The 23,939-nt window shown below is 57.9% G+C and overlaps 5 protein-coding genes across 5 annotated transcripts; all 5 read left to right on the forward strand.

Annotated features, from left to right (window-relative positions):
- Positions 1-5,542: 5,542 nt before the first annotated feature.
- CGCS363_v014212 (uncharacterized protein) lies at positions 5,543-5,796 on the forward strand (the record flags this gene model as incomplete). Its single annotated transcript, XM_036646061.1, has 2 exons — positions 5,543-5,592; positions 5,658-5,796. The coding sequence occupies 2 exons, from the start codon at positions 5,543-5,545 to the stop codon at positions 5,794-5,796; spliced, it is 189 nt and encodes a 62-aa protein (XP_036488684.1).
- Positions 5,797-11,171: 5,375 nt separating this feature from the next.
- On the forward strand, positions 11,172-15,884 carry CGCS363_v014213 (uncharacterized protein; the record flags this gene model as incomplete). The annotated part of the gene is made up of 1 exon (XM_036646062.1): positions 11,172-15,884. The coding sequence occupies one exon, from the start codon at positions 11,172-11,174 to the stop codon at positions 15,882-15,884; it is 4,713 nt and encodes a 1,570-aa protein (XP_036488685.1).
- A 1,187-nt stretch (positions 15,885-17,071) lies between these two features.
- On the forward strand, positions 17,072-19,427 carry armh3 (Armadillo-like helical domain-containing protein 3; the record flags this gene model as incomplete). Its single annotated transcript, XM_036646063.1, has 5 exons — positions 17,072-17,155; positions 17,460-17,663; positions 17,729-17,995; positions 18,051-18,388; positions 18,446-19,427. 5 exons carry the CDS (start codon positions 17,072-17,074, stop codon positions 19,425-19,427), a joined length of 1,875 nt encoding a protein of 624 aa, XP_036488682.1.
- A 982-nt stretch (positions 19,428-20,409) lies between these two features.
- On the forward strand, positions 20,410-21,223 carry ISA1 (Iron-sulfur assembly protein 1; the record flags this gene model as incomplete). The annotated part of the gene is made up of 2 exons (XM_036646064.1): positions 20,410-21,097; positions 21,186-21,223. 2 exons carry the CDS (start codon positions 20,410-20,412, stop codon positions 21,221-21,223), a joined length of 726 nt encoding a protein of 241 aa, XP_036488683.1.
- Positions 21,224-21,988: 765 nt separating this feature from the next.
- On the forward strand, positions 21,989-23,677 carry CGCS363_v014216 (ATPase WRNIP1-like protein; the record flags this gene model as incomplete). The annotated part of the gene is made up of 1 exon (XM_036646065.1): positions 21,989-23,677. One exon carries the CDS (start codon positions 21,989-21,991, stop codon positions 23,675-23,677), a length of 1,689 nt encoding a protein of 562 aa, XP_036488680.1.
- Between the last annotated feature and the right edge of the window lie 262 nt (positions 23,678-23,939).

Raw genomic sequence — 23,939 nt, forward strand, 5'->3', positions numbered from 1 at the left:
CCTTCTTCGTCTCGTCTCGTCCTCCTTCTCTCTGTCTCTCTCCAGACGCTCCAGTCTATCTCCAGTCAACCCAGCTAACCCATTCACTTTCTCCAGTCCCTCCGTTCCAGTTTTGCAACCCAAATCCAGTCTTTGTTTCATTCGAGCCCGCCTTTTCTCGTACTATTCTGGGCCTCCCGGGGACAAGCTGGTACTCCAAAAATACCACCGTTGCAGCCGTGGGTACCGGAACCCTTCCCACAGGTCAGATGCTCATCGCGGATATGAGCAGGGCAGGGCCAGGGCACTGCGCAGACCAAAACCAGAAGAGCTCCTCCTCTTCCTCCTTTTCCTCCTCAAGATGCCAGGGCCAAGGGCAGCCCAACTACGGAGCATGTCAAATTGCACATGGCCTTTTGGCCCCAGCTTCACTGCTTCGACGCTGCCCAAAATGCCAATAATCTCGCCCTCCCCGTCCAACCCATGTGCCTTCTTTCCGATGCCACAATCTGCCATTTGACATCATCGCCTCAACCGACTTTCTTGGTCCCGCCCAAGGGTGCAACACCCAGGGCCAGATGCCCCGACACGGAACCAGACCTCAGCGATCATGCATCCTACCCTTGCCTGGGCCCGGCTGGTACCTCCGCCGTACCCTCCGTACCTGACTGCACTACCCGCCCGCGCATAGTGTACCGTACGGATACACGTTCCAGGCAAGCCGACCCGCGTTGGCGCTGCGCTCTTAGTGTTCAGCACACCAGACGAGACCGGCACCAGACCACTCCAGCCGACGTCCATGAGGAATGCTTGGCCTGCGTTGAGAAAGAAAGAGAACACCACCGACGACAGCAGACGTTGCTAAGTAGCGCCTGCCGTCGCCTCTGTCTCACGGCCTCGACCTCAACGGACTGGAGCTTGAATCTCGACCACCGCTACTGCTCACGTTATGCATGGAGATGGAGAGAAGAGGGGCCTCTAGAGACAACAACCTGCCAGCACCTGACGGAAATGGCGTCTGTTCGCCCCGGAAGCGTCTCCATATCATGCCGGCCGCAACACGTCCCTCCCCAGCGGTGCCTTCGACCACCCTGCAGTCCGCTAATGCCTCTGCCACCCGAACTCTGCTGGCCAACCTTCCACCCCAACCGATGGATTCAAGAGCTCTGTCACAAGGCATATCAGCAGAGGGCCAGAGGCCAGCTGCCTCTTCGACTTTGCCTGATTCTCTTCACCGATGAACCACCCCTGCCCCGACGCTAAAGTCCCCGGACTGCCAACTGACATGCTGCCCGGATTCCCGCCGTGGCCGCCAAAACTTCCTTTCCAGGCACCCAGGCCAGAAGGCCGCTTGTCCGTCCCCAGATTGCTGGACTCTTCAGGAATGTTGCTTCCCCAGAATCAGCATTCTTGGGTCGTAATTTCTGTCGAATTTCAGGAAACCTTATCGCTAAGATGAGCAGCGAGGCTTCGGTGTGGCTGTGCTGCTACTTACGAGTCAAGCCCCGAAATTGTTTTACGAGCCCCGGCCGACAAAACTTGAATTGACCTCTTACAGCAGTTCCAACTTCCAAGGCCAACAACGCAGCCAACCCGGGCCAGCTTGCGTTCGTTCTTGCTTTGGACACTTCCGCCCGGGGCAGTCTCCCGGAGTGCTTCGTTCGTTCATGCGCCGCGCTATCTGACGCTACTTGACACCTCAACTGACGCCATGTTTTCTTGGGCATTGCAAAGATCGGATGACTGCCGCTTTGGGATCAGTCAGTTGAGCCAACTGGGAAATGCGTCGAAACCGTTCATTGACTGGACGGGTCGCCCTCCCCAGCCTTGCCAACACATCAAGCAAAGACGAGAAACATTCCACATTCCACACAAGCAAGACCACTCCGTCGCTTGAGAAGTTGATTGCGGGAGCCGGGCAACGGCAATATCCCCCGCGTCACATCACGTTCCTGCTGTCCGTTTCCCGCACGGCGCACGGGGGTCATCCAGTCACCTCCCTTGCTCGGCCGGTACGGTATTGATACGCCACACCAGGATCAATCACCAAAAAGTGCGCCATTGTCAGATCCCAAATCAAGCTCACCGACGATCACCGACCCCCGTCGAACCCCCACATCATTGACGCCCTTTACTTCGGCGTCTTATCATTCAAGTGCGGCACGCCACACTTTGCCCAAGGCTTGACGGCCGTCGAAAGACATGTCCCTTACTTCTGTAGCGAGTTTACTTTAGAGAGAAGTGAGACTTCCAGACGGCGCTTCAGCTCACCGATACCGGCATCAAACCACCGCTCTGTGCCGCCCTAAAACACGTTTGATTAAACATGACTCCGACACTACCAAACAACGCATTCACGCTCCAGCTGCCTCTGCATATGCCCCGTCGCCCCGTCGTTCTGCAGGAAACCATGAGCCGGGGAACTGCTTAAGCTTCGAACTCACTTCCAGCTTAACTTAGCCAAGCAGCAAACCCCGCCCAGCTCGGTCGGTGAGACTTCACGACAACCTCACCGTCTCCAGCCTCTGTCAGCTTCCTTGGTCTTTGCGTCCGAGCACCCACGACAGCACAACCGCACACGTGCCCAGTTTCTGCTTTTTTCTGCCACGCGCGCTCCCTGCGATGCTACCACTCGTCTGCAAGCCACCTGCAGCGCGAGCAGTTCTCGTGATAATCAGTAACTACGGGCCATTGTCATTGGTCGGTGAATGATTGAGCTGCGGCCGCTAAACCGCCCTAGATGCATCTGACACACACCGCTCAGCGGGACTTTTTGTTGAGACCACTTAGAACTGGTTTTCACCGGGCGGGGTGGTGCTGCCAGCCGTCTCGGTGCCTGTCTCGCCCTCGAATCACTTGCCGGGAACTGCTCGCACCGTCCGGGGCCAACCGTCCCTGCCTGGGCCCGAAAGCCCTGAAATGGTGCCGCGAGAAGACAGCGGGATGCCCTGCCGGGCACACCCGCGGCCGGCCGGCGAAGCAGGGATGAGCGACCCTTCCCCGCGTTTCTAGCTCCACTTTCGTCCGCTCCTCGCCGGGCTCAGTCGGCTTCAATCGTTTATCCGACGGACCCCCCGTCGCTTGACACAGTCGCAGGGTGGCGCCGTTGATCTTGGCCCCAGATCTGGTTGCTGGTGAACCTCTTGTTTTGGAGATCCTTTCGAAAGACAACTAGACGCGGCGGCAATCGCGGACACTGTGCCGCTGATCTCGTATTTGGAACCATTTGCCTCAGGACCCTTTGACCATCTCTCAAAACAAAGAGATCTACTGTCCGATTTCCACGGGCGAGATACACGTAAGTGGCGTTGCAAATCCAGACGACATGAAGACTCTGATGTTCCATCCGAAAGGCTGACTTCATCCTCGCGTTGGCGTCATGGAGAATCGACTAGATGATGCCCGTGGGGCTTGCGAGAGATACCTTTGAAGGTCGTGATACCATTCTTGACTTGTCTCAAGCTCAACGGTAAACATCGGTGCCATCTTCGCTGTTGCCAACAGCAGATTCGTTTGTTGTTGATTGATGGCGGACATTGACGTTTACTGAGTGGGCATTAGTCTTTATGGCGAGGCTGATGAACACAACACAACGCAAAAAAACGGAAATCAACAGATGCCTACCGGAAGGCTCTCCAAAGTAGTTTGTGGGATGTTAAAGATATGTCTCTTTGATATGGTGACAAGCATCGCGACCATCATTGCGACATTTATGTGGTGCCACGTCAAGTGGACTCTCGAAATCCAGCGAAGTTTGGATTATCGATGATGTCGAGAGAAAGCTTGTCTACCTGGTTACAGGATACAAGTGGGCTTCAAAAGTACATCTTGTTTGACCATCTTGCTGTTGTGAGACCGCAACCTGACGATTTTGCCATCATCAACACGACTTCTTCATACCATTTTGAGAGGGCCGACCTTCCGCTCTGGCCAGGGGCCTAAGTCGCACATCAATGGAGGACGACTCTTGAATGCCACCGTCAGTGCCATGGAAATGGATATTGATGAAGAGGGGTCGTTACACATTGTCGCACAGAAGCGCTGACAGCTCATCAGGTTACATGTCTGGCGGTACAACTCCAACCTTGTGTCCAACCTGGCTTCTCAGTGCGTTGTCTCCCTCGAGGCAACGTTGACAGCAGGGCGGGCTTATTCCCCGCCACGGCGTGCTACGAGGCACGACTGTAGATAAGATGTCGTGCCTGGCAAACCCTTTTGACCGGATATAGGCTGAGCAGGATGACGGGGACACAGACTTTAGATGAATACGGCCTGTACCACGGGTGAAAGGAAACCCCTTTCTTGAGCATGGAGCAGCTGGTTTTGCGTCCTTCTGAAAGTTGACGGCAACATTGTCGTCACTGTGGCATTCAACCTGTCCCTCCTGACACGGCCCCGGGGTTGAGCAAAGAGACGAGCAAGTACCACACTTGGTCGTGAAGCCAGCCTCATCAACTGACGACACCTGGGGCATACACTTGATCTCAGACGGATTACATGTTGTTGAGTGGAAGTTGAACTTCTGAGCCAGCATCGGCTGCTACCAAACCAGGGCGTATTCGAACAATATGTTGATTGTCACCATACGAGGCTACCACCCGAGGTTTCACTGGACAGGGCTGCGGCCGATACGGATTGCAACAGCAGTATTCCCTAAAGATAAGCATCCTGGCGAACATCGTCTATTGACTCTCGGGACATGAAGTAAGATTCAACGCAGCTTCAAGAAATTGGCGGCGACCTTTGGGACCTCAATATGCAGCGGATAAGCTTGCAAAAGCAAGTAATCGTCGCGACGCACGAGGACAATGACGCCCGCCGCGCGCCTTGCAGTATCTTATCTTGAATGTCACCTCATTTGAGACAGCATGAGCAAGAACGCCATGCAGCACCGTTGGAAATTGCACGCCTGCAGCTATCGGCGGGTTCGACAATGCGCCGACGCACGCATGTGAGATGCAAAAAAGGAAATTCCACGAATCTTTCTCTCGGCGGCTGCTTATCGCCACACAACGCGTCAAGCCTCATCTCGGAAAGACATGGAGTGGATGTTCCCCCGCGCCGCCGCCGCATCGGCGCGTGGTGAGAGACTATCAATTGTGACCAGACTGCGTACGGGAAATGACGCTCGTCGCTCATATCGTGCCGCGAAAAACGTTATCAACGCCGAAATGAGGCATTGGCCAAGGGTCCCTTTCGTATTTCTTTTGTTTTTGCCAGCGCGGGATGTGTGTGATATTGGCTGGAGCAACGCAACCCCAGTGCCATCACAGAGCCCACGCCGGGGTCTGGGTTTGGTGTGGCTGATTTCCCGTGCGATCCTGCAGGTGTTCGCCCAGGTTTGTCTCCAGCTTGGGTCCAGCCCCCAAACCCAAGCGAGGAGCCGTGAATCCCGTCGCTTATCTCTGGGTGGCTTGTTCGAGGCTGGATTATCTGCGAGCACGGGCTTTTGCGCGACGTGGCTGTCGGTGTGTATTTGCTGGTCCTGCAGCCTGCCTCCCGCCGTTGACGGCCCCGCGATAAAACGGGTGGCAGAAGTCTACGGGAAAAGACTGGAGGCGAGATGAACGCAATTCTGCGGTTAGGCTTGCACTTCGCGGTTCCGGTTGGCGAGTCAGTTTTCCCGAATGACATGAACACATGGGGAAAGGTGAATTTAACTCAAAAAGCTTGAACAGGAAAATGTCATCAACTTTAAAATCGCAGCCACGGCGGGCTGGTTGCTGGGTTCGACACGACTCGGATCCGAGAGATTTGCGATCCACTCGTACCCGGGATGAAGACAGCAGCACTTCCCAAGTGGTTTGGATCTTCTGAAGGATGAAGCTTGCGGATAGGGAAAGAAGGATCAGCAGTCACCAAGAGAGGCGCCGAGAGCACAGACTGCGACTAGACGCGGCCCTTCTCTGCACAGACTGCCAGCGGTGTAGAATGTGATGATGGCCAAGGTAGCTATCACGGGCGACAACACGGCGAGGTTGGCGATAGAGCGCTTGTCCCGGCCTGCTAGCCCCGGAGCACGTCCGACGAGAAGACACTCGGCGGCGGCGCATGTCGTCATTTTGCGTCTGTCTGGGGTTTGCTTCAAAACGCGCTGGCCTGATTAGGAAGACGCGAGAGGTTTAGCAAAGGGCTGATGGAGATTTGCGGTTTGACAGGAGGTGCCAATGCTTGAGGAGCGTGCCGTTGCCGAAGGCACATGGCTAACAACGCCGCTTGGCTGCTAGCGAATCGAGATGTTGGTAATTGGGACCAGCAGGGATATCGGGTCGTGATTGGAGCAGCAGAAAAGGGCCGCCGGCGGCTTTTCTGTTAGAGCCAATGGGTCTCCCGAAGACCGGTCTGGAATCCGCGTTGGGGGAGATGGGGTTTGTTCAAAAACTTGTTTTTCTGAGATGATGGTCTTCTTGGGAGGGTCGGTTGGAGGGGGGGCATCGTAAAGTGCCGTGTTCTCCGAACGAAGACGGCCCGGGGGAGGGAGTTCACCGCGCTGGATGGTGCGCCACTGTTCTGTGGCTCTTCATCTGCTTCTTGGGCGCTTATTGGGTTGTGTTTCTTGGGGGCTGCGGCGTCGTCGTGGAGAGGGGAGGCGCAGAAGCCACGCGGCGGTACGGCTGCGACGTCGTGTTGGCTGGCGCCAGCGAGGGTGGTTCGGGCCAGGCGGCGGTGTTGGCTTTTTGCTTGCCATTTTGTTTTACTGGTTGGCTGCAGGTTGTCCGGATTGTCCACTGCGCTGGGGCGATTTGGATTCCGAGGTGGTATTCCCTTTCGACGATGGGCTCTGACTATGGACATGGGGGCGAGGGGTTATGTCTTCTCTGGGCACTGACTGACTGAGTGGTCCGCATCGAGATTCATCGTCACTTGGAATTACTCAAACGGCTCTTCTTCACGGGAAACCCGGCGCAGCGGTGTGAGGTGAGAGAAAGCTCTCGGGATATTTTTCACCTCTCGGTGGAGGCACGAGGACCGAGCGACCGCGAGACGATTCAAGCTTAAGGTAATTGGCGAGGGTTGCGCCCCGGTTTAATCGGTGGAGATTTTGATGGCAGGAACACCGAGTGTTCGCGGAGGTTGCTGCGTTATGACGATGGTTGGGAGGTTCTATTGGAACTTTTCCATCCACTTTTATGTTGGATAGCGGTTTTTATTTTTCTTCTTCGTTCGGGTCGAGATGTGGGTTTTGATGCACATTGGATGGGATGGACGGGCACTAACGATGTAGCTACTAACTAGACGATTAGGAATTTTGGGGAACTGGATATCCGGACGGGATTGGCGTCGTCACTTTTGGCGGCATATTCAGCTTGGGACTACAACATATAGACAGACGGCGCTAGGATGGGAAAGAAGAGCCGGGCCTTGGTGTGTCGCGTGAGGCTCGGGCGAGATGGAGGAGCCGGGTTCTGCGGAGAAAGGTGAGACGGGGAGCTTTTTTGATCCAGAGACGCCGCATGGTTGGATGATGGATAATGATGATGAGAGATATGGAGATGGAGGATGAGTGAGACACGGCGCTGACGGCCCCACGGCCACATGTCTCTTGTGTGTGGAGTGCCCTCTCTTTCTTTCTTGTGCCGCTGCTGGCTGCGTTCTTCTCTGCTCCAAAGCTTTTGTTCTGGTGTAAGCCAAGGCCCGCCGGGATGGGGATGGACTGCGCGGACGAACCGACTTGGCTTTGGGGGATGGCGTGTGAGTGGTTGCATGCGTTTGGGTCTGTTGGCGACCGAGTCTTGGGGTGAGCCGGTTCGAGCGTGAGATGGAGGGTGGTCGGTGAGAGGCAGAGCAGTGGACTTGCGCTGGTTGGAGGCGGGCTGGAGGCGGGAGGGCTAGAATGAAGCTTGGGAGCGTCACCGTGGGTTTGGGTTTCTGGGGTCCAATGCGGTTCTGACGGGTAAATGGGCGGGCGGCGTGGCTCTGGCTTGCGTTTTGGTGTCCGTCGCTCTCTGACTGGAGTGTGAGTTGGGATGGCGTCTCTATCTCTCTCTCTTCGGTGGTGGTGGTGGTGGGCTGGGGTAGTGCAGGATTTGCGGGAGCTCGGTCTTGTGATCTCGGGGGGGATTTCTGACAAGACTAAGGCAGACAACGAGGATGGGTGTTGTCTAATCGTGATATTAGTCGCAACCTTTTTCCTTCTGCTGGCTACTGCGTACGACGACGAGGCCAATCTCTTCAACATCCCCGCGATACCTAACGTGAGAAACAACATCTCTTGTGTGTCTCTCTCATTTGAATAGCCTTTCTACCTGACTCTTACAACTCCGTTCAATCTCCGCGCACCACGCGAACACCACCACGGAGGCAGACCCGGAGCACGGCAACGGGGCAAAACGGAAAACGTCACTGTCGCATACGATACGGATCCTCCTCTTGGTTTTCTTTTCTTTTCTCACTGCTTTGCCGTTGCCGTTCTGCTACAAACCCCTGAGTTAATTTCTGGGGCCCGAAGGAACTGCATCATCCTTACGGTGCCTTACGGGGCCGCAGTCACACTCTGAACCCAGTTTTTCGGACGCTGGTTTTTTTCTTTTTGGCGGTTTTTTTTTTTCTTACCCCTGCGGCAGGATAGGACGCCGAGCAAACACGCCGGCCCCTGACGATAACGGGACAGACGCTGGGTTTGTTTTCCTCAAGAGAGTTTGTGTGTCTTTTCTTTTTTTTTTTTTTTTTCGGCGGCGGTGGCTTTTGATGGGAGATTGTGTGTTGATGTTGGATGATACCAAAACATCCTCTGCTATCTTGTCGAGATATCTACTGCTGCCGCTTGCGAGGAACCGGGACCCGAGGAGATGGAGGCCGCGGCGAGAGAATTGTAGACCCGTCCAGAGTAGCTTATTAGACGATACCCAGAGAAAGTGGAGGATACAGAGGGGGGACTGACTGATCACGATCCGAGGTTTCCTTTGCGCCGAAGGAGGCAACTTACGGAGCACTCGAGAGGGCCATTTGTTGTTATTACTCGACGGCATCCTCCTCCTCTTGGGACCGGTCCACATCCCAGGAACTGCGGTCTACCACACCCCCGACGCCGACATCATCTCCAGACGACACACACGCGCACACGCACACGTTTCCCGGGTGCGCCCCATCGTCTATCTGCCTCCCCTTCCCCCCCACGACGACGAACCGTCCAGGGGACAGGCTTGTTGCCGCGCACCTGTCAACGTCTCGAGTTTTGTTTTAGTTTGGCTGGTCTTTCATCTATCTGGCATTTGCTGCCATCTTTTCCCCTTTCATCGTTCCCTCCTCGATATTTGGGAAAAGGCCCATTCTGCTTGCCTTCTTACTCCTTTCCTCCATCTCTCCATCCCATCTCATCCACCCTCTCTCACTCTCTCTCCACAAAGCCAGGCCGGGTGCGCTTACATACTAGTCTGCCGCTACTCGCCCGCGCAAAAAGAAGGAGGAACAAGGAACAAGGAACGGCACGAACGAAGACACACACGACCGGATCCACCGCCGACTGCGACTGACCGACCCGACGGACGACCCAAAGGGGACTCGTATTTGAAAGGAAAGCTGGCCCGCACCACCCACGCCGTCTCCGGCGTCTATCGAGTCTAGCTCTTGCGGCAGTGAGCAGCAGCAGCAGCATCTGGGCGTGTTTACTTTTGACGGCCTCTTTGTTGCTTCGAGTGCGCCCTGTGGAGTGGCAGTTACATCGACACGTTTTCTGACGCAGCAGCAGCAACCGGGCTTTCTGTCTATCAGTGCGTATCTCTCTCTCTCTCTCTCTCTCTCTATCTCTCTGTTTCCCTATTCTGCGTTTTTGCGTGTCAGGTCCCTTGTCGTTTTGGGTGGTGGTGGCATGTCTATCTCCTTTGATCGAGGTGGTAGTGACATTACATCCGTATATGCCCCCCCCATGCTCCCTTTCTTTTCCTTTTCGTTTGGTACCCTGGCGGGATCGTCCCAAGTTTAGCCCGTTCTCTGTATCCGTATCTTGTGTTGCGACCTTGCGAGGAGCTTATCTCTGGCGGCGGGATAGAGCACACACACGCCTACCTGGTCAGTGCCGGTGGGCTTGTAGGTTGCGAGTAAGAGCAGACGACGTGGTGTCTGTTAATTCCACTTCCAGCTGTCTCTCTCTCTCTCTCTGCTCTGGCTGGGGGTTCTGCAGATGGTCCACGATCTGCATCCGACCTGAGCTGGCGCCGCAGTGTAGGTGGTGTTCGAAGCTGGGCCAGGCCTTGTTGGACGGCGTCTGCTCAACCCGCATGCGCTATCTCCATTTCCATTCACAACCTTGTCCCTCATCACCCGCTGTCCGATGTCTGTTCAGCTCACCTAATTATCTGCACACCCATCCACCCACCCACCACGCTACCACACGCCCCCCGTTTAGTTGTGCTTTTTCTTGCTTTCGGATATATCACGACTCGACCTCCAGTCTTTCTTCCCCTGACACTTTCCTTCACGGAGGCGCAGGCGTTGCAGACAGCATTTTTTCGACTGAGCTTTTGTTTCGTGATTTTGTTTCTGTCGCTCCTTCGTCTGTTGTTCGGAGGAAAGCCATAGTCGAAACCGCACACTCACACCCCCCGCTTGAGGTACAGCTTACACACCGCGCGGATGCTACCACGAGGCCCTCGCCGGCAATCCTACTTGTTTCGCGGCCTACGTCACAGCTCCCGACCCTGCAGCTGAAGAATAGCGGCGCACCGACCGACCGACAGCGCCAAGGGGACAGAAGGGAAAAAGAAGAAGAAGAGAAGAGGTCCACCGCCTATTTCGGACACGAGGGGAATCGAAGCAGATGCGAATTGCCAAACGGGCGGACGGGACGACAGCAGCAACGGAAGAAGAAAAAATAGGAGCAAACGGAATACGAGAATAGCAAACCCAGTTATTGCCCAGCGCACCGAGTACCACGGCAACAACAACACCACCACCAACAACACGACGAACAAGGTGTGAAGCTCGAGCACAGCACCATCCATCCGTCGCACGCAGGGACCGCACGTCGGAAACGCCGTCTGAACTTGCACCCATCGCCAGAGTCGCAAACGCGCAGAACGCACGCAAACCCCAAAAAACTAAACCGTCCTTCTCGAACCCTGGCAGCAACAATCCGAACGACTGCCACCACACACGCCCCCAGGCCGCTTGATTGCACCGACCCTACGGTCCCTCGAGGGGCGCTTTTGCGACACAAAGGCAAACCCATCCCCGGAGGGGAAACACAATTTCAGATGGCGACTTACACGTCGGTCCGCAGGTCCTCGACCTCCTCCGCAGGATCGGACACGGCCGCAGCAGGATCAGGAGTGGCAGCTGCCAGCAGCGATGACACAAACACGAAAGAGACGACGGGGGCATCCTCGTTCGCAGCGGCCATGTCCGTGTCGGCCTCGTCGTCCTCGCGGCCGAGTATATCTCCCGTCACCGCGACCCCGAGCCCCCTCAACTTCTTGTCGCTTGCCGAGACGAGCTTTACGCCTTTGTCGATGGACAGCGACCTGTTTCCCGATCGAGATTTCAGCGGCAGCATCAACAGTACGACGAATTGGAAGAGCGACAGCCCGAGTCCTGATAAGCAGCAGTCGACAACATTGCAGCCCACTTCTGGAAAGGGGGCGCCGTCCAACGCGACGACGACGACGACAGAATCAGGTATGAGTTTGAGCGACGACGGGGCGGAATCGACCATGCGAGCACCACATGCGCCTGCGTCAGCATCGTCAGCAGCGGATGCTGTTGCGGCGCTGGCAATGTCGCCAGAGAAGGAAGAACATGTCTCGGGTGCACGCGAGCTGGATGTAACGATGCAAAGTCCCCGCCAACCCGGCCAGGGACAGCGCCAGGAACAGGAACAGGAACAGGAAATGGCCAGGAATGTTGGCCTCGGCAGGGGAACAGCAGCAGCAGCAGCAGCAGCAGCAGAGGGAGAGAAACAGGGAGAGGGAGAAACAGAGTTGGACGACCAACAGGAGGCAATCTCGCGTATGAACCCGCGCCAGCGCTATGCCGGGTCGACGCCGCTGTCCCTCGATCCGCTGCAGGTGGCCAGGGGCAGCAGTGCCGCTACAGACTCCAGTACCGCCGCTACAACCAACACGAACTCTAGCAGCAGCAGCCCCAGCGCCGCCTTCCATCAATTCTCCCCTAAATCCCAGTCCCAGCAGGCCCAACCCCAGTCACCACCGCGGTCGCTCCGCCAGTCGAATTCTTCCATTTCTTCTCCTCCTGTCCAGCACATCGCCCCCCTGGCCCTGCGAACAAAAAATATCGGCGACAATAATAACATCAACATCAACACGACTGCCCCGAATACGAGTTCCATCACGAGCCCGCTTTCAGCTGCCTCCGCTGCGTCGGCTCTCTCCGCCCCAGCTGCCTTTACCCGCCAAATCTCCACCTCGTCCCTGCGATCCAACAGCAGCCTCATCTCCCAGATCCAGGACAGCTTGCAGCAGCAGCAGCAGCAACAGCAACACCAGTCACCCAGCCGCTACCGTCACCACCACTCCTCCTCCTCGGGTTCCAACATCGTCCAACCCGTCCCCAAACCAATCGTCCGTACGACCTCCGACTCCAACACCTTCATCCTCAAACACCCCGTCCCCGATCTCAACTGCCGCTCCGGCGCCTACGTCGGCAACGTCGCCGCCCTCGAGAAGACGGCCGAGCGCCTGTCCATGACCAGCTCCATCGAGGACGCCATCCGCGACCTGCATGGGGAACTGAAACGCTCCGACTCCCGCCGCTCCTCCATCCTCGCCGCCTCCGTCGCCGCATCCCAGTCCCCGATCGACGACGCCGCCGCCCAGCCCGGCCCCCTGCGCGTCATCCCTCCCGTCGCCTCCATCGTCGAGCTCAACAACGCCGCCCGCCACGGCGGCTACTCCCCCAGCGGCTACGTTATGTCACCCAACCACTCCCTCACCGGCCGCCTGCGCTCCGGGTCCAAGAACTCGGCGAGCGGGAGGCCAGAGATTGATGTCGACGCCGTCATGTCGCGTCACGGCCCCGGCAAGGGGTCCACGCGGAGCGCGAGGTCGGGCATGTCTGGAAAGCCCTCTCTGGCTGAGATTGCAGAGTCCGAGCCTGTTGCTTTGACGCAGCGGGCGCTTGATGATGCTGATCGGGCGCCGTTGGCCGACGATGATGCCACTATCCGACGACCGAATACGCATTACGAAGAGAACGGCGACAGCAGCTCGTACAATGTCGGCGGGCACCTGGATCAGGAGCAGTCCGGCTTGGGATTGGACTTTGGTGGTGACAACGGAAGACACTCTGAGGACAGGCCAGCGACACCCAGATCGACGGCCACCTTTGACCACAAGAACGCGTTCGATGACTTTGACGGCGTGCACTGCCAACCAGACCAGTACTCCGAGCGCGGCGGCTGGGATTCTCGCGAGCAGAGCGATGGCGAGTACAACGACATGCCGCCGCCGCAGCCCAAGACCATGCCGATGCCCGATATCACTGAGCCGCCGTTTGAACCCCAACCGCGGCCCATGCCTCGTCCCCCCAAGGCTACCCAGGTCAGGCCGCAATCGTACTTTGACGAGCTCACTGGGCAGGAGATGCTGTACTATCCGGCCCGCGTGCCGGCGATGCTTAACCTGCCCCCCAAGCTGTCTAGAAAGCCCAAGACCAATGTCCGGAACGCGAGACATTCCAAGGTCTTGCAGGCTATGGGGCACCCTGGCTTTGGCAAGGCCGAGTACCTGCCTCAAGATCCAGAGGCTCCTGCTGTGAGAGAGTCCAAGATGTGGTTACCCGATCCGCTTGCCGGGCATAGCGCGACGACGTTGGGCGAGGACATTGACGGCCAGAGATCTGGTGGCACGTCGATCAAGGAGTCTACTGCTGGTGTTGACTCTCATGTGCCTGCCGAACAGAGAGATGGACTGCTGGCTGGTGAACAGGAGGAGATGCCCATGGCGCCTCCGCCGACGCAGCGCCGCAAGTCCAAGATGCCCAGAGCAGCAGATCTGCCACCGCAGCTGCGCGCCAGCGCCTTCTTTGACCTACCATCTACGACACCGCAGATTGAGATGAAGGATGGCTCGGCCATGGCTACTCTAGACAGCATTCTCGACGCCTCCGCGAATGCTCCCGTCAGCGCTTTCACGGACCACGCTTTCGCCGGCAAGCTCGGCTCTGAGGTGTACGGTCCTGATGGCAAGAAGAACCGTCGCAAGTCTGCCGCGCCCGGGGCTCTGCTGCCCGAAGAGCACATTGCGGCGTCGCAGAAGAAGAAGAAGGGCATCCTGCCTTTCGGCAAGAAGTCTGCTGATACGTCTAGGGCCAACTCCATGGCACAGGATGATGAGGGCAAGGCTTTGTCTGAGAACGTGGACGCCGAGTCGAAGAAGTCTGGTGAAGAGTCTGAGGAAGAGGAAGAGGACGAGTTTGCTCATGTTCTCGACGGACCTCCGACGACGCTGCTCGCCGAGCTTCAGTTGCGAAAGTACAACCAAAAGCTGCGCACGCAGATGCCGAACAGCGCATTGGCCGGCGGCATGCACTCCACGCTCCTCGAACTCGACGCTGTCGCCGAGGCGCAGAAGAGGCATCGTGAGAAGAAGAAGATTGCGCTTGCCTGGGAAGATGGCGCCAACGACGAAAAGGAGGACTCTGACGATGACGAGGTGCCTTTGGGTGTCTTGTACGCCAACCAGGGTGTCGTCGCAGACGTCAACCGTCCTCTAGGTCTGATGGAGCAGCGTGAGAGGGAGGAGAACGAGCCTTTGAGCTCTCGTCGCGCTCGTCTTACCGGACAGCCTGAACCACCAAGAACCCTCAGGCCACAAAGGAGTGCCATGACTCTCAATGCTGGTTTGAGCCAACTTCGCCTCAACCACATGCCCTCTTCTGAGCGCGTGAGGCCTCAAGAGGAGTCGGAAGATGACGAGCCTGGTGAGACTCTGGGCGAACGCATGCGTCGTCTTCGGGCCAAAGACGAGGCCGATCACAACAACCTGCCCAAGGCCCGCCCTGTTAGTCGCGCCTTCTCTGCAGAGATTCTTAATCAGTTCGGCGAGCCTGAGGAGAAGAAGGACGAAGACAAGGGCAAGGAGAAGGAGGTGCCTCCTGAAGAAGAGACTCTTGGTCAGCGTCGGAAGAGACTACAGGCTGAGCGGGAGGCGCGAGAGCGTGAGATGACCCTCGGTGGCGGGCTCGGTGGCGGGCTCGGCATCAACCAGCCTGAAGCGCCGCCGCTGCGCAAGCAACATAGTCTGGCAGACGTCCTCGGCAGCCACCCAGGTATCCACCACGAGAACCCGGCCTTGAAGGAGCAGGCCAGGCTCCAAGAAGAGGAGCGCAAGGTTCGGGCGGCGGAGGCCAAGATGGCTGCCGTGCGTGCGCAGATGCCTACCAGCCTCGACAAGCCCAAGGCTCTGGCGCCAACTGGCGGGTACATGAACGGCAAGTTCAACGATGGTAACGGAGGTACCGCCAACAGCAGGCGCGTCAGTGGTCTCATCGACAACGTGCAGTCGCCCAACGCCGGCGCCGGTGTCAACATGGCACCCGGCTGGAACCGGTCCAGCATGGCTTTCAGCAGTTACGGTGCGCCCCTGCAAATGCCGCAACAACAGCAGCAGCCTGCATATGGCGGCTTGATTGGCCAGGCTGGCATGACCCAGATGGCTCACAAGCCGGCTATCGCCTCTGGCTACGGCAGTTACACCGCTGGAGGCATGGGCGGCGCGGGTGCCATGGGCGGGATGAACAACATGAACGGCATGGGCATGAACATGAACAACATGCAGATGAACCCGTATGGCGGCGGAATGGGCATGCAGATGCAGGCACAGCCTATGGCGATGAACATAGGCATGCAGCAGCAGCAAATGACGCCGATGCAGATGCAGCAGATGCAAATGCAAATGCAGCCCGGACAACCGCAGTCCATTGAGCGCTGGCGGCAGAGTATCATGTACTAGTCACCAGGCCTTGGATGCAATTACAAAAAGACCAACCGAGTCTCCGACTTGAATTACCCATACACTATAATCCGGTGGTCTTGGACGGTCTGTACATAGAAGACACACAATGGCATTGCGAGGGGCGTTGGAAATTGTTTCTTTTGTATTCAGGGACTTGTAAGGCAAGCATTGGAGATGGGAAAGGGAAGGGAGGGGGTCCTGGGTAATACCCATTGCATATATCAGTTTTAATGATTGCATTGGGTGGGGATGCAGCTAGCGATGGTGGTTTTCCAGGGTGTTTAGATATACACAGAGCCCTTGCGAGGGTTAACTTTCTCGTTCAGAATACTGTCCCAGTGGTGAGATCGTGATGTTGAAGTCGTGTACGGAGAGGAGAGTCACATTGCGATCATCCTGAGGGCGGCGGTCCGGGTGGGAAAGCCGAGATCACTTTGCACCCCTGACCATCGGCCCGCTATGATAATAATAGCAGCTCCGTGCTATAACCTACCTCGGCTTGGCGAAAGAAAGCTCCTGCGGATTCTTCTGGTTCAAAGGGACGTTGAAGGTGACACTGAGTTGCTCAGGAGGTAAATCTGCACGTGTCGTTTTTGGCTTGATGCGAAATGTTTCTTGGGTCCCGTCAGCCCTACACTGCTGGTTTGCGTTCAAGGGGGAGGGGGTGGTTGGTGCCGGGGAATTGCGATGTGCTTGAAACGGCGTGACGGGCTGGGACATGTGTCCCGATCTTTTCTAGGAGGCAGCCAGCTAAGGTACCGTAGCTTTGTGGTTTTCGGGCTCTGGGCATGCGCTGTGTCGTAATGTACTGTTGAGTTCTGGAGATGGCACTGTAGCGTATATGTGATTGACAGAGACAGGGACAGTGTGAGAGACATGAGACACTGTAATGCACCCCTGAGCTCCGCAGCAACACCCGTGGAAGGGGGCCTTTATCTTTTTTTTTATCGGACCGCGTATCGTATCGTATCGTGCCCAAGATAGCTTGCTGGCGCGTCCGGACCGAACACTGTTCAACCAGCAGTCAACGTTTGCTCCTTCCTGTGCCTTCTGATCTTTTCTTCTAATGCAATTGTAATCTTTTGTGTTTTTCTGGACTGCCTGCGACAACGAATACCCGCTGAACGGAATTGGAAAAGCGAACGGACTTGGAAACGAGGAATAGGGTGCTGCGCTGCGCGGGAATGGAAGCATCACCGCTGACGAGGCAGCCTCCGCCCGAGGTGTTTAAGCCCAAGGTTGTTGAGCTGTATGAGGGGTTGTTCAAGGTTCGTAAGTGTCTGGGAAGGGAATGCGCACTTGCGACCGGGGATTGCGGCTAACGGGCGGGCGTGGATAGGTGCGTCTTTCTCTTTTTGGTTCTTCCTTTGCGCGACTGGGGGAGGGATCTGCTACCCGGAGCTTCCACCGCGGGCGGGTTTGAAGCTTGCGACACGGCCTAGGTGGCCGGCTTTGGAGGTTGCCGTCCTCCTCTTGTGATCTGACACAGGCCGCCCCGATCCGACCCATTCAACCATCCTTTCCCGACGAAGCCGAAACCTCGAGACGGGCTAACATGGCGAGCTTTTTAAGGGCGACGAAGACGATGACCGGACCGAAGGTTTTTGGCGCGAGTTCTTCCTGCTGAGGCCGGACCGCGCGGCGCTGCGGCGGATACTGGACGGCCTCGGGCCCGCGGACATGCTTGCGCTCGAGGAGCAGACGAGGGAGCTGTTCGCGAGGGCGGTGGGCGCTGTGAAGAGCGGGCAGGGGGTTGCGGATCTGCATGCGCTTGATGTGAGTCCTTTCCCTGGTGTCAGGCTGGCGGTGGGAGTCGCGGAGTAGAGGACTAACGACGGCAGACATTGAGCATATTCCTGTGCTCGGCGCTTTCGAAAAAGTATGCGCACCCGAGTTCGGACATCATCAACGTGCTGGCGGGGATCGACCACGTCGACACCGTCTTTACGGACTTCGTCGGCGCGCTGGATCTGATTATACGGAGCGGGAAGAGCTTGGAGCTGAGGCAGAAGGCGGTTGAGGTGGTGCTCGCTGTTACGGCCGGGGCGTACCAGACGAGTCTGTTGACGTATTTCATTCAGAGGGATCTTTTTCCCGCGGTCATGAAGGTAAACTCCATATGCAAGAGAGTCTAGAGAGCTGAGAAAACTGACGGGAGACCAGTTCATCCAAGACGCGGACTCGACACAACGCATCCTCTACCCCTTTACCCTCCTCGGCCTGCTCGCCAACTACAACAAGTTTGAATTCCAGAACCCGTACCAGATGCGCCTCAACGATTTCGTCAACGAAGCGACGATACGGAAGATCATCAGGTGCGTGGGCGAGACGTGTCAGAGCTTGAGGACGCAGTACGTGGACGTCCAGGAGGACCTGCCCGAGGGTTGGACACTGAACGGGACGCTGCGGATGATGGGGCTGGGTGTCGTCGCCAGGGGGCCGAAGCCGGAGAAGAAGCCCGTATACGACGCCGAGACGATGAAGACCATGTTCACGAACTTGTGAGTATACACAACAACACCACACGCAAACTCACGCTTGCTAACGCACGATCACAGACCAGGGGAAGAAGCCGCCGTTCTCCTGGCCACATACGACTTCACGCACGCCAACAAGCTCTTCTGCTTCAACCTCGCCACACTCCCCGCCGAAAAGGGCGCCGAGCAGCCCCTCGCCGCCTTCACCTCGCTCACCTCCTACCTCCTCCAGCACGCGCACCTCTCGGAGCGCACGACGCACTACTCGCACCTCAACCTCATGGTGTTCCGCCTGCTGATCGAGGACCCGGTGCTCTGCAAGCGCATCTGCAGCGACGAGAGCAAGACGGCCGTGCGCCTGTGCCGCCAGCGCCAGCCGTACCTGCCCCTCGTCCGCGGCGAGCGCATCCTCGCGACGGCGGTGCTGGACACCATGGTCGACGGCATCACGCACAACCTGCGCCGCCGGCTCGACGTCGGGCTGTACACGCTGTGCGTGGGCATCATGCTGCGCGTCGTGTCGTACCTGAGCCGCAGCCGCACGCGGCTCGCGTACCACTGGGCGGACCTGTTCCGCGCGCTGCTGAATTTGGTCAGGTTCCTGACGACGTACGTCGCGGACCTGAAGGACCTGGCGCAGGTGGACCTGCTGGTGGACAACGTGGTAAACCTGCTCGCGCTATCGCTGTCGGCGGGCGAGGCGTTCCTGCCGGGCGCGGCGGCGTACGACGATTTGTTCTACAAAGTCGTCGAGACGGGGGACGTGCTGGGCAAGTTCAAGGAGAGCTACGCGCTGGGGAAGAGGCAGAGCAACTCGATCGACACGCTGATTAGTGTGAGCACGCATTACAAGGAGCTGCTGGAGGGCGGGCGCAAGAAGGCGAACCTGACGAGCGTGGAGGTGACGGAGGTGATTAAGCAGGGGTACGAGACGTTGAGTATACAGGCGAAGGAGGGGCTGGATACGTGGGAGAGGTATCGGGAGGCGGACGAGAGGAGTTTGTTGAAGAAGATGGCGAGGGCGGCGGTGGGGGATGTGAGGGGGATGGTTGAGCGGTCATGATGAGGGTTGGAAGGGGGTAGATTGTATGATTTTGTAATGATGATTGATATGATGGATAGTCTAATTGATGGTGTTCCATCCCATTTTGCTCAGGCCATTGATCTTGATGAGCGGTTATCGTCATTTTGTGAAGCAACAAGATACGAGCGAATACGTGTTAGCCAATGCTCATGGTGTCTTATGTGCTACCCATTGCTCACGGCTTCTTTGAGGATCAGATGGCCACGAATGGCGGCTGATGTCTTTGGCGGCTCATCGACCCCCACGTCCTTCTGCTCGGTTGCTGCCGAGAATGTAGCCGAAGCGACTTTTGACTTTCCGAGCAAACCTAATGCCAATGGTCTCATTCCAAAACATCATTCGATTTATTGCAGCATGAACGGAATCCATGAATAATGCACCTCAAGCCTTCAAGGTGTCAAATTACCGTCGGCCCTTCATCACATATCCTTGCTGTGTCGTCTTACCTAAGAGAGAGGTAACGCCACAGCGAGGGACGATGGGCAAAGAGTCATCCAACATGCTGTGAGGCTTGCTTTGTCATATCCACCCGCCGTTGACAAATTACCGGCCTCTGATTGGCTGAGAGCTCGAGAATTCCCGGCAGCGCAGTGGCCATGTCATAGCCGCGCCACGGGGCCACAGCCAAATCCTGTCAACTGACCCCTTCCCGGGCCCCAGCTTCTGCTCTGCTCTGCTCCGAGTGCAGCCACACTTTTGATCCGCAAACTCATTGGAGTCGAGTCCCCCCAACCCGACCAACCGAGCAAAAAACCTCCGACCTTACAAACAAACCGCCAACTTTCCGTTGCCGTCGGACTATTCCTCTCAACCGTTCCTAATAAAACCACCCTTCGACGTCTCCCCACGAGCACTCCTCAATTGCTGGGACCGCTGAGACGAAAGCAGACCGCCAGAACCGGTTATTTGCGCAAACAAACCAACCTACCCACCCACCCAACCTCACATCCAGATTCCCACGATGAACGCCCCGAGGATACTCACCCGCCTGGCGATCCGCCGCTCCTGCACCGCGATGCAATGCGCCTACTCGCCCTGCGTCGCCGGCCGCCGAGCCTACGGCAGCCCGTCCTTCCAGTCCTATCCTCTCTACCCCAACACCACGCCCCCGCCACCGCGTGCCGACGGCGCAGAGGGCTCGATCGCGCAGCCGGATCCCCTCCCGAAGGTCAACGAGACGAGGCCGCCCAAGATCTCGCAGCTCGCCACACCGCAGCAGCAGCAGCAGTCTTCTACCCAGCCATCAACGACACCCACAAAGCCCTCCACAGCCGAGCCAACACCAACAGCAGCCGCAAAGACCACGACGTCATCGACGCCCGCGACGAAGCCGACCCGCCCGCGGTCCAAGCTGCGCGCGCGCAAGGCGGCGATGAAGCTGACGCCCGCGGCGGTGGAGCAGCTGCGCGCGCTGTTGGACCAGCCGGAGCCGAAGCTGATCAAGGTCGGCGTGCGGAACCGCGGGTGCTCAGGGCTGGCGTACCACCTCGAGTTCGTGGAGAAGCCGGGCAGCTTCGACGAGGAGGTGGTGCAGGATGGCGTCAAGGTGCTGATTGACAGCAAGGCGCTGTTCAGCATCATCGGCAGCGAGATGGACTGGGTCGAGGACAAGTTGAGCCAGCGGTTTGTGTTTAAGAACCCGAACATCAGTGAGTACCACCCCCCTCCTTTTGGTGATATTCCTTGGGCTGTGGCCGGGGGAGGAGGTGAATGAGCATTGGCTGACAGGATGCACAGAGGAACAGTGTGGCTGCGGCGAGTCGTTCATGGTATGATGAGCTTAATGGCTGGGAGGGGCAATGTAGATTTGCTGCATGGGATACACAATTCATTCAGCGCCGCGGTCTTTTTCCATAGACAGAGACGAGTCGGTGGACGGCATTGGCATTGTACATATGCTGCAGCGTCGTGTACATCACGTTCGATCAGAGCATCAAATTGGGACTTGAGGTCACTGGACGGCATTGGGAGGCGTTTACTAGGTGTAATGATACCTATGAGAAAGACCTGGACCGCGAGTCTGGGCGAGAATCAACTATTTTCTCTCAATGCCTTCGCCGGCAGGCAATCGTAAAGACTGTAGTGGCGGTGTATCGGTTCCATCCCCCCTTCGATGAGATCATTCCCAGGGCGTTCGTCCCATCGGGGGCGGGCAGACGGATGGCACAGTGTATCTCCGAATCCGAGTGCCGGCACCGATCCATCCTCTCCACACCTTCCAAAAGAACAGCCGGCTTTGAGCGACAAGGCACCTGGCACCTGCCCAGGGTCCCGGCGGGTCATAGTCGGCTGTTGCGGAGCGAGGCGTGCCGGCCCCACTAGAATTTGCGAGAGCTCCCACAGCTGCAACTCAATTAAGGCGCGTCATCGGGAAAATTCCCCAGAGCGCGTCTTCCACTTACTTCCACTCGTTTGGCCATCTGCACCCCCAAGAAAGAATCGACCACATTCGTTGCCGCGACACCACGTTCACTTCACCAACTACCAACCCAATTGCTTTCCCGTCGTCGCATGCATCGAACCGCAGTAGCTCCATCAAAATGGCAGCCGTAGACTGCCCCATCTGCAACAAGCCAGTCAAGGAGACCCTCATCAACTCCCACATCGACTCCGGCTGTGTCTCCCACATCTTCAACCCCGACCGCACCACCTCCCCGACAGCAAGTCAAGCTCCCAACGGCACGCAGACGACACTTCCATCCGCCTCTCAGGCCAAACGCCCCGCGTCGAGCTTCTTCTCAACCCCAGCCGCCAAACGCCATGCTCCCCCGACCAAAGTCCTCACCACCCCCGCCAACGCGAACGGCGGCATCGCACGCACCGCAGGCGTGAAGCGCAGCTTCGACGATGGCCCCGGCGCCGCGCCTTCCCCCTCCTTTGGCGGCAGCACGGTAGTCGCGGAGCAGGACGACAAGGAAATGGCACCCCCCGAGACGGGCCCGGCCACAAAACGCACCAAGACGGCGCGAGCGGCGCCCCTTGCGGAACGCATGCGGCCCAAGACGCTCGACGAGGTCTGCGGCCAGGACCTGGTCGGCCCGAACGGCGTGCTGCGCAGCCTGATCGAGTCGGACCGCGTGCCGAGCATGATCCTCTGGGGCGGGTCCGGGACGGGCAAGACGACGATCGCGCGGTGCATCGCGCACAGCGTCGGGTCGCGCTTCATCGAGCTCAACGCGACGAGCTCCGGCGTGGGCGAGTGCAAGAAGTACTTCGCCGAGGCGGCCAACGAGCGCGCGCTCACGGGGCGCAAGACCATCATCTTCTGCGACGAGATCCACCGCTTCTCCAAGGCGCAGCAGGACGTGTTTCTGCACCCCGTCGAGTCGGGCACCATCACGCTCATCGGCGCCACAACGGAGAACCCGAGTTTCAGGGTGCAGGCGGCGCTGCTCTCGCGGTGCCGGACGTTCACGCTGAGCAAGCTGACGCGGGAGGACGTAGCGGGGATCCTGATGCGCGCGATCGAGGAGGAGAACGCGAAAGGGGGAGGGGTGCCGAGCCCACTGATCGACGCGGAGCTGGTGACCTACCTCGCGGCCTTCGCGGACGGGGACGCACGCACGGCGCTGAACCTGCTCGAGCTCGCGTTGTCGATATGCAACCGGCCGGGGATCACGAAGGAGGACATCAAGGCGTCGCTGACCAAGACGCTGGTGTACGACCGCGCGGGCGACCAGCACTACGACACCATCTCGGCGTTCCACAAGGCGGTGCGGGGGAACGACCCGGACGCGGCGCTGTACTACCTCGCGCGGATGCTGCAGTCGGGCGAGGACCCGCTGTTCGTGGCGCGGCGGATGGTCGTGATCGCGTCGGAGGACGTCGGGCTCGCGGACAACACGCTGCTCCCGCTCGCGACGGCGGCGTATACTGCCGCGCAGCAGATTGGCATGCCTGAGGCTAGGATACCGCTGGCGCACTGCGCGGTGGCGCTGAGCCTTGCGCCGAAGAGCACGAGGGCGTATCGCGGGCTGAATAATGCGTACGCGGCGCTGAGGGAGCCGGGCGTGGCGGCGTTGCCTGTGCCGTTGCATTTGAGGAACGCGCCGACGAGGTTGATGAGGGAGATGGGGTACGGGGCGGAGTACAAGTATCCACCGAACTATAGGGAGGGCCGGGTGAGGCAGGAGTATCTGCCCGAGGAACTTCTGGGGAGGCGGTTCTTGGAGGATAGGGATTTGGGGACGGAGGTTGATCCGGACTTGGAGATGGAGACGGAGATTTGAAGGGGGGATGGGAAGGATGAGGAGAAAAGTTGAGGTTGGGACTGCGTTAGCATGGCATTGCGGGCTTTTGGGTTTATTAGCCTTCTTGGGATGGATGCAACTGGATTTGGTTGCGATGCATAGCGCCGAGGACTGGACTGGACGGGCCGTCCCTTGGACATGATGATGAATACACTTGTATTAATATGTAAGATTGGATGGGTATTGATATCGTGGTGCGACTCGTATCATGAGTTTTCGTCGGTGTTTGTGGAAATAGTAG

Source organism: Colletotrichum siamense (genome assembly GCF_013390195.1).
Source record: "Colletotrichum siamense strain Cg363 chromosome Unknown KSG_Cg363_contig10, whole genome shotgun sequence".
NCBI lineage: Eukaryota > Fungi > Ascomycota > Sordariomycetes > Glomerellales > Glomerellaceae > Colletotrichum > Colletotrichum siamense.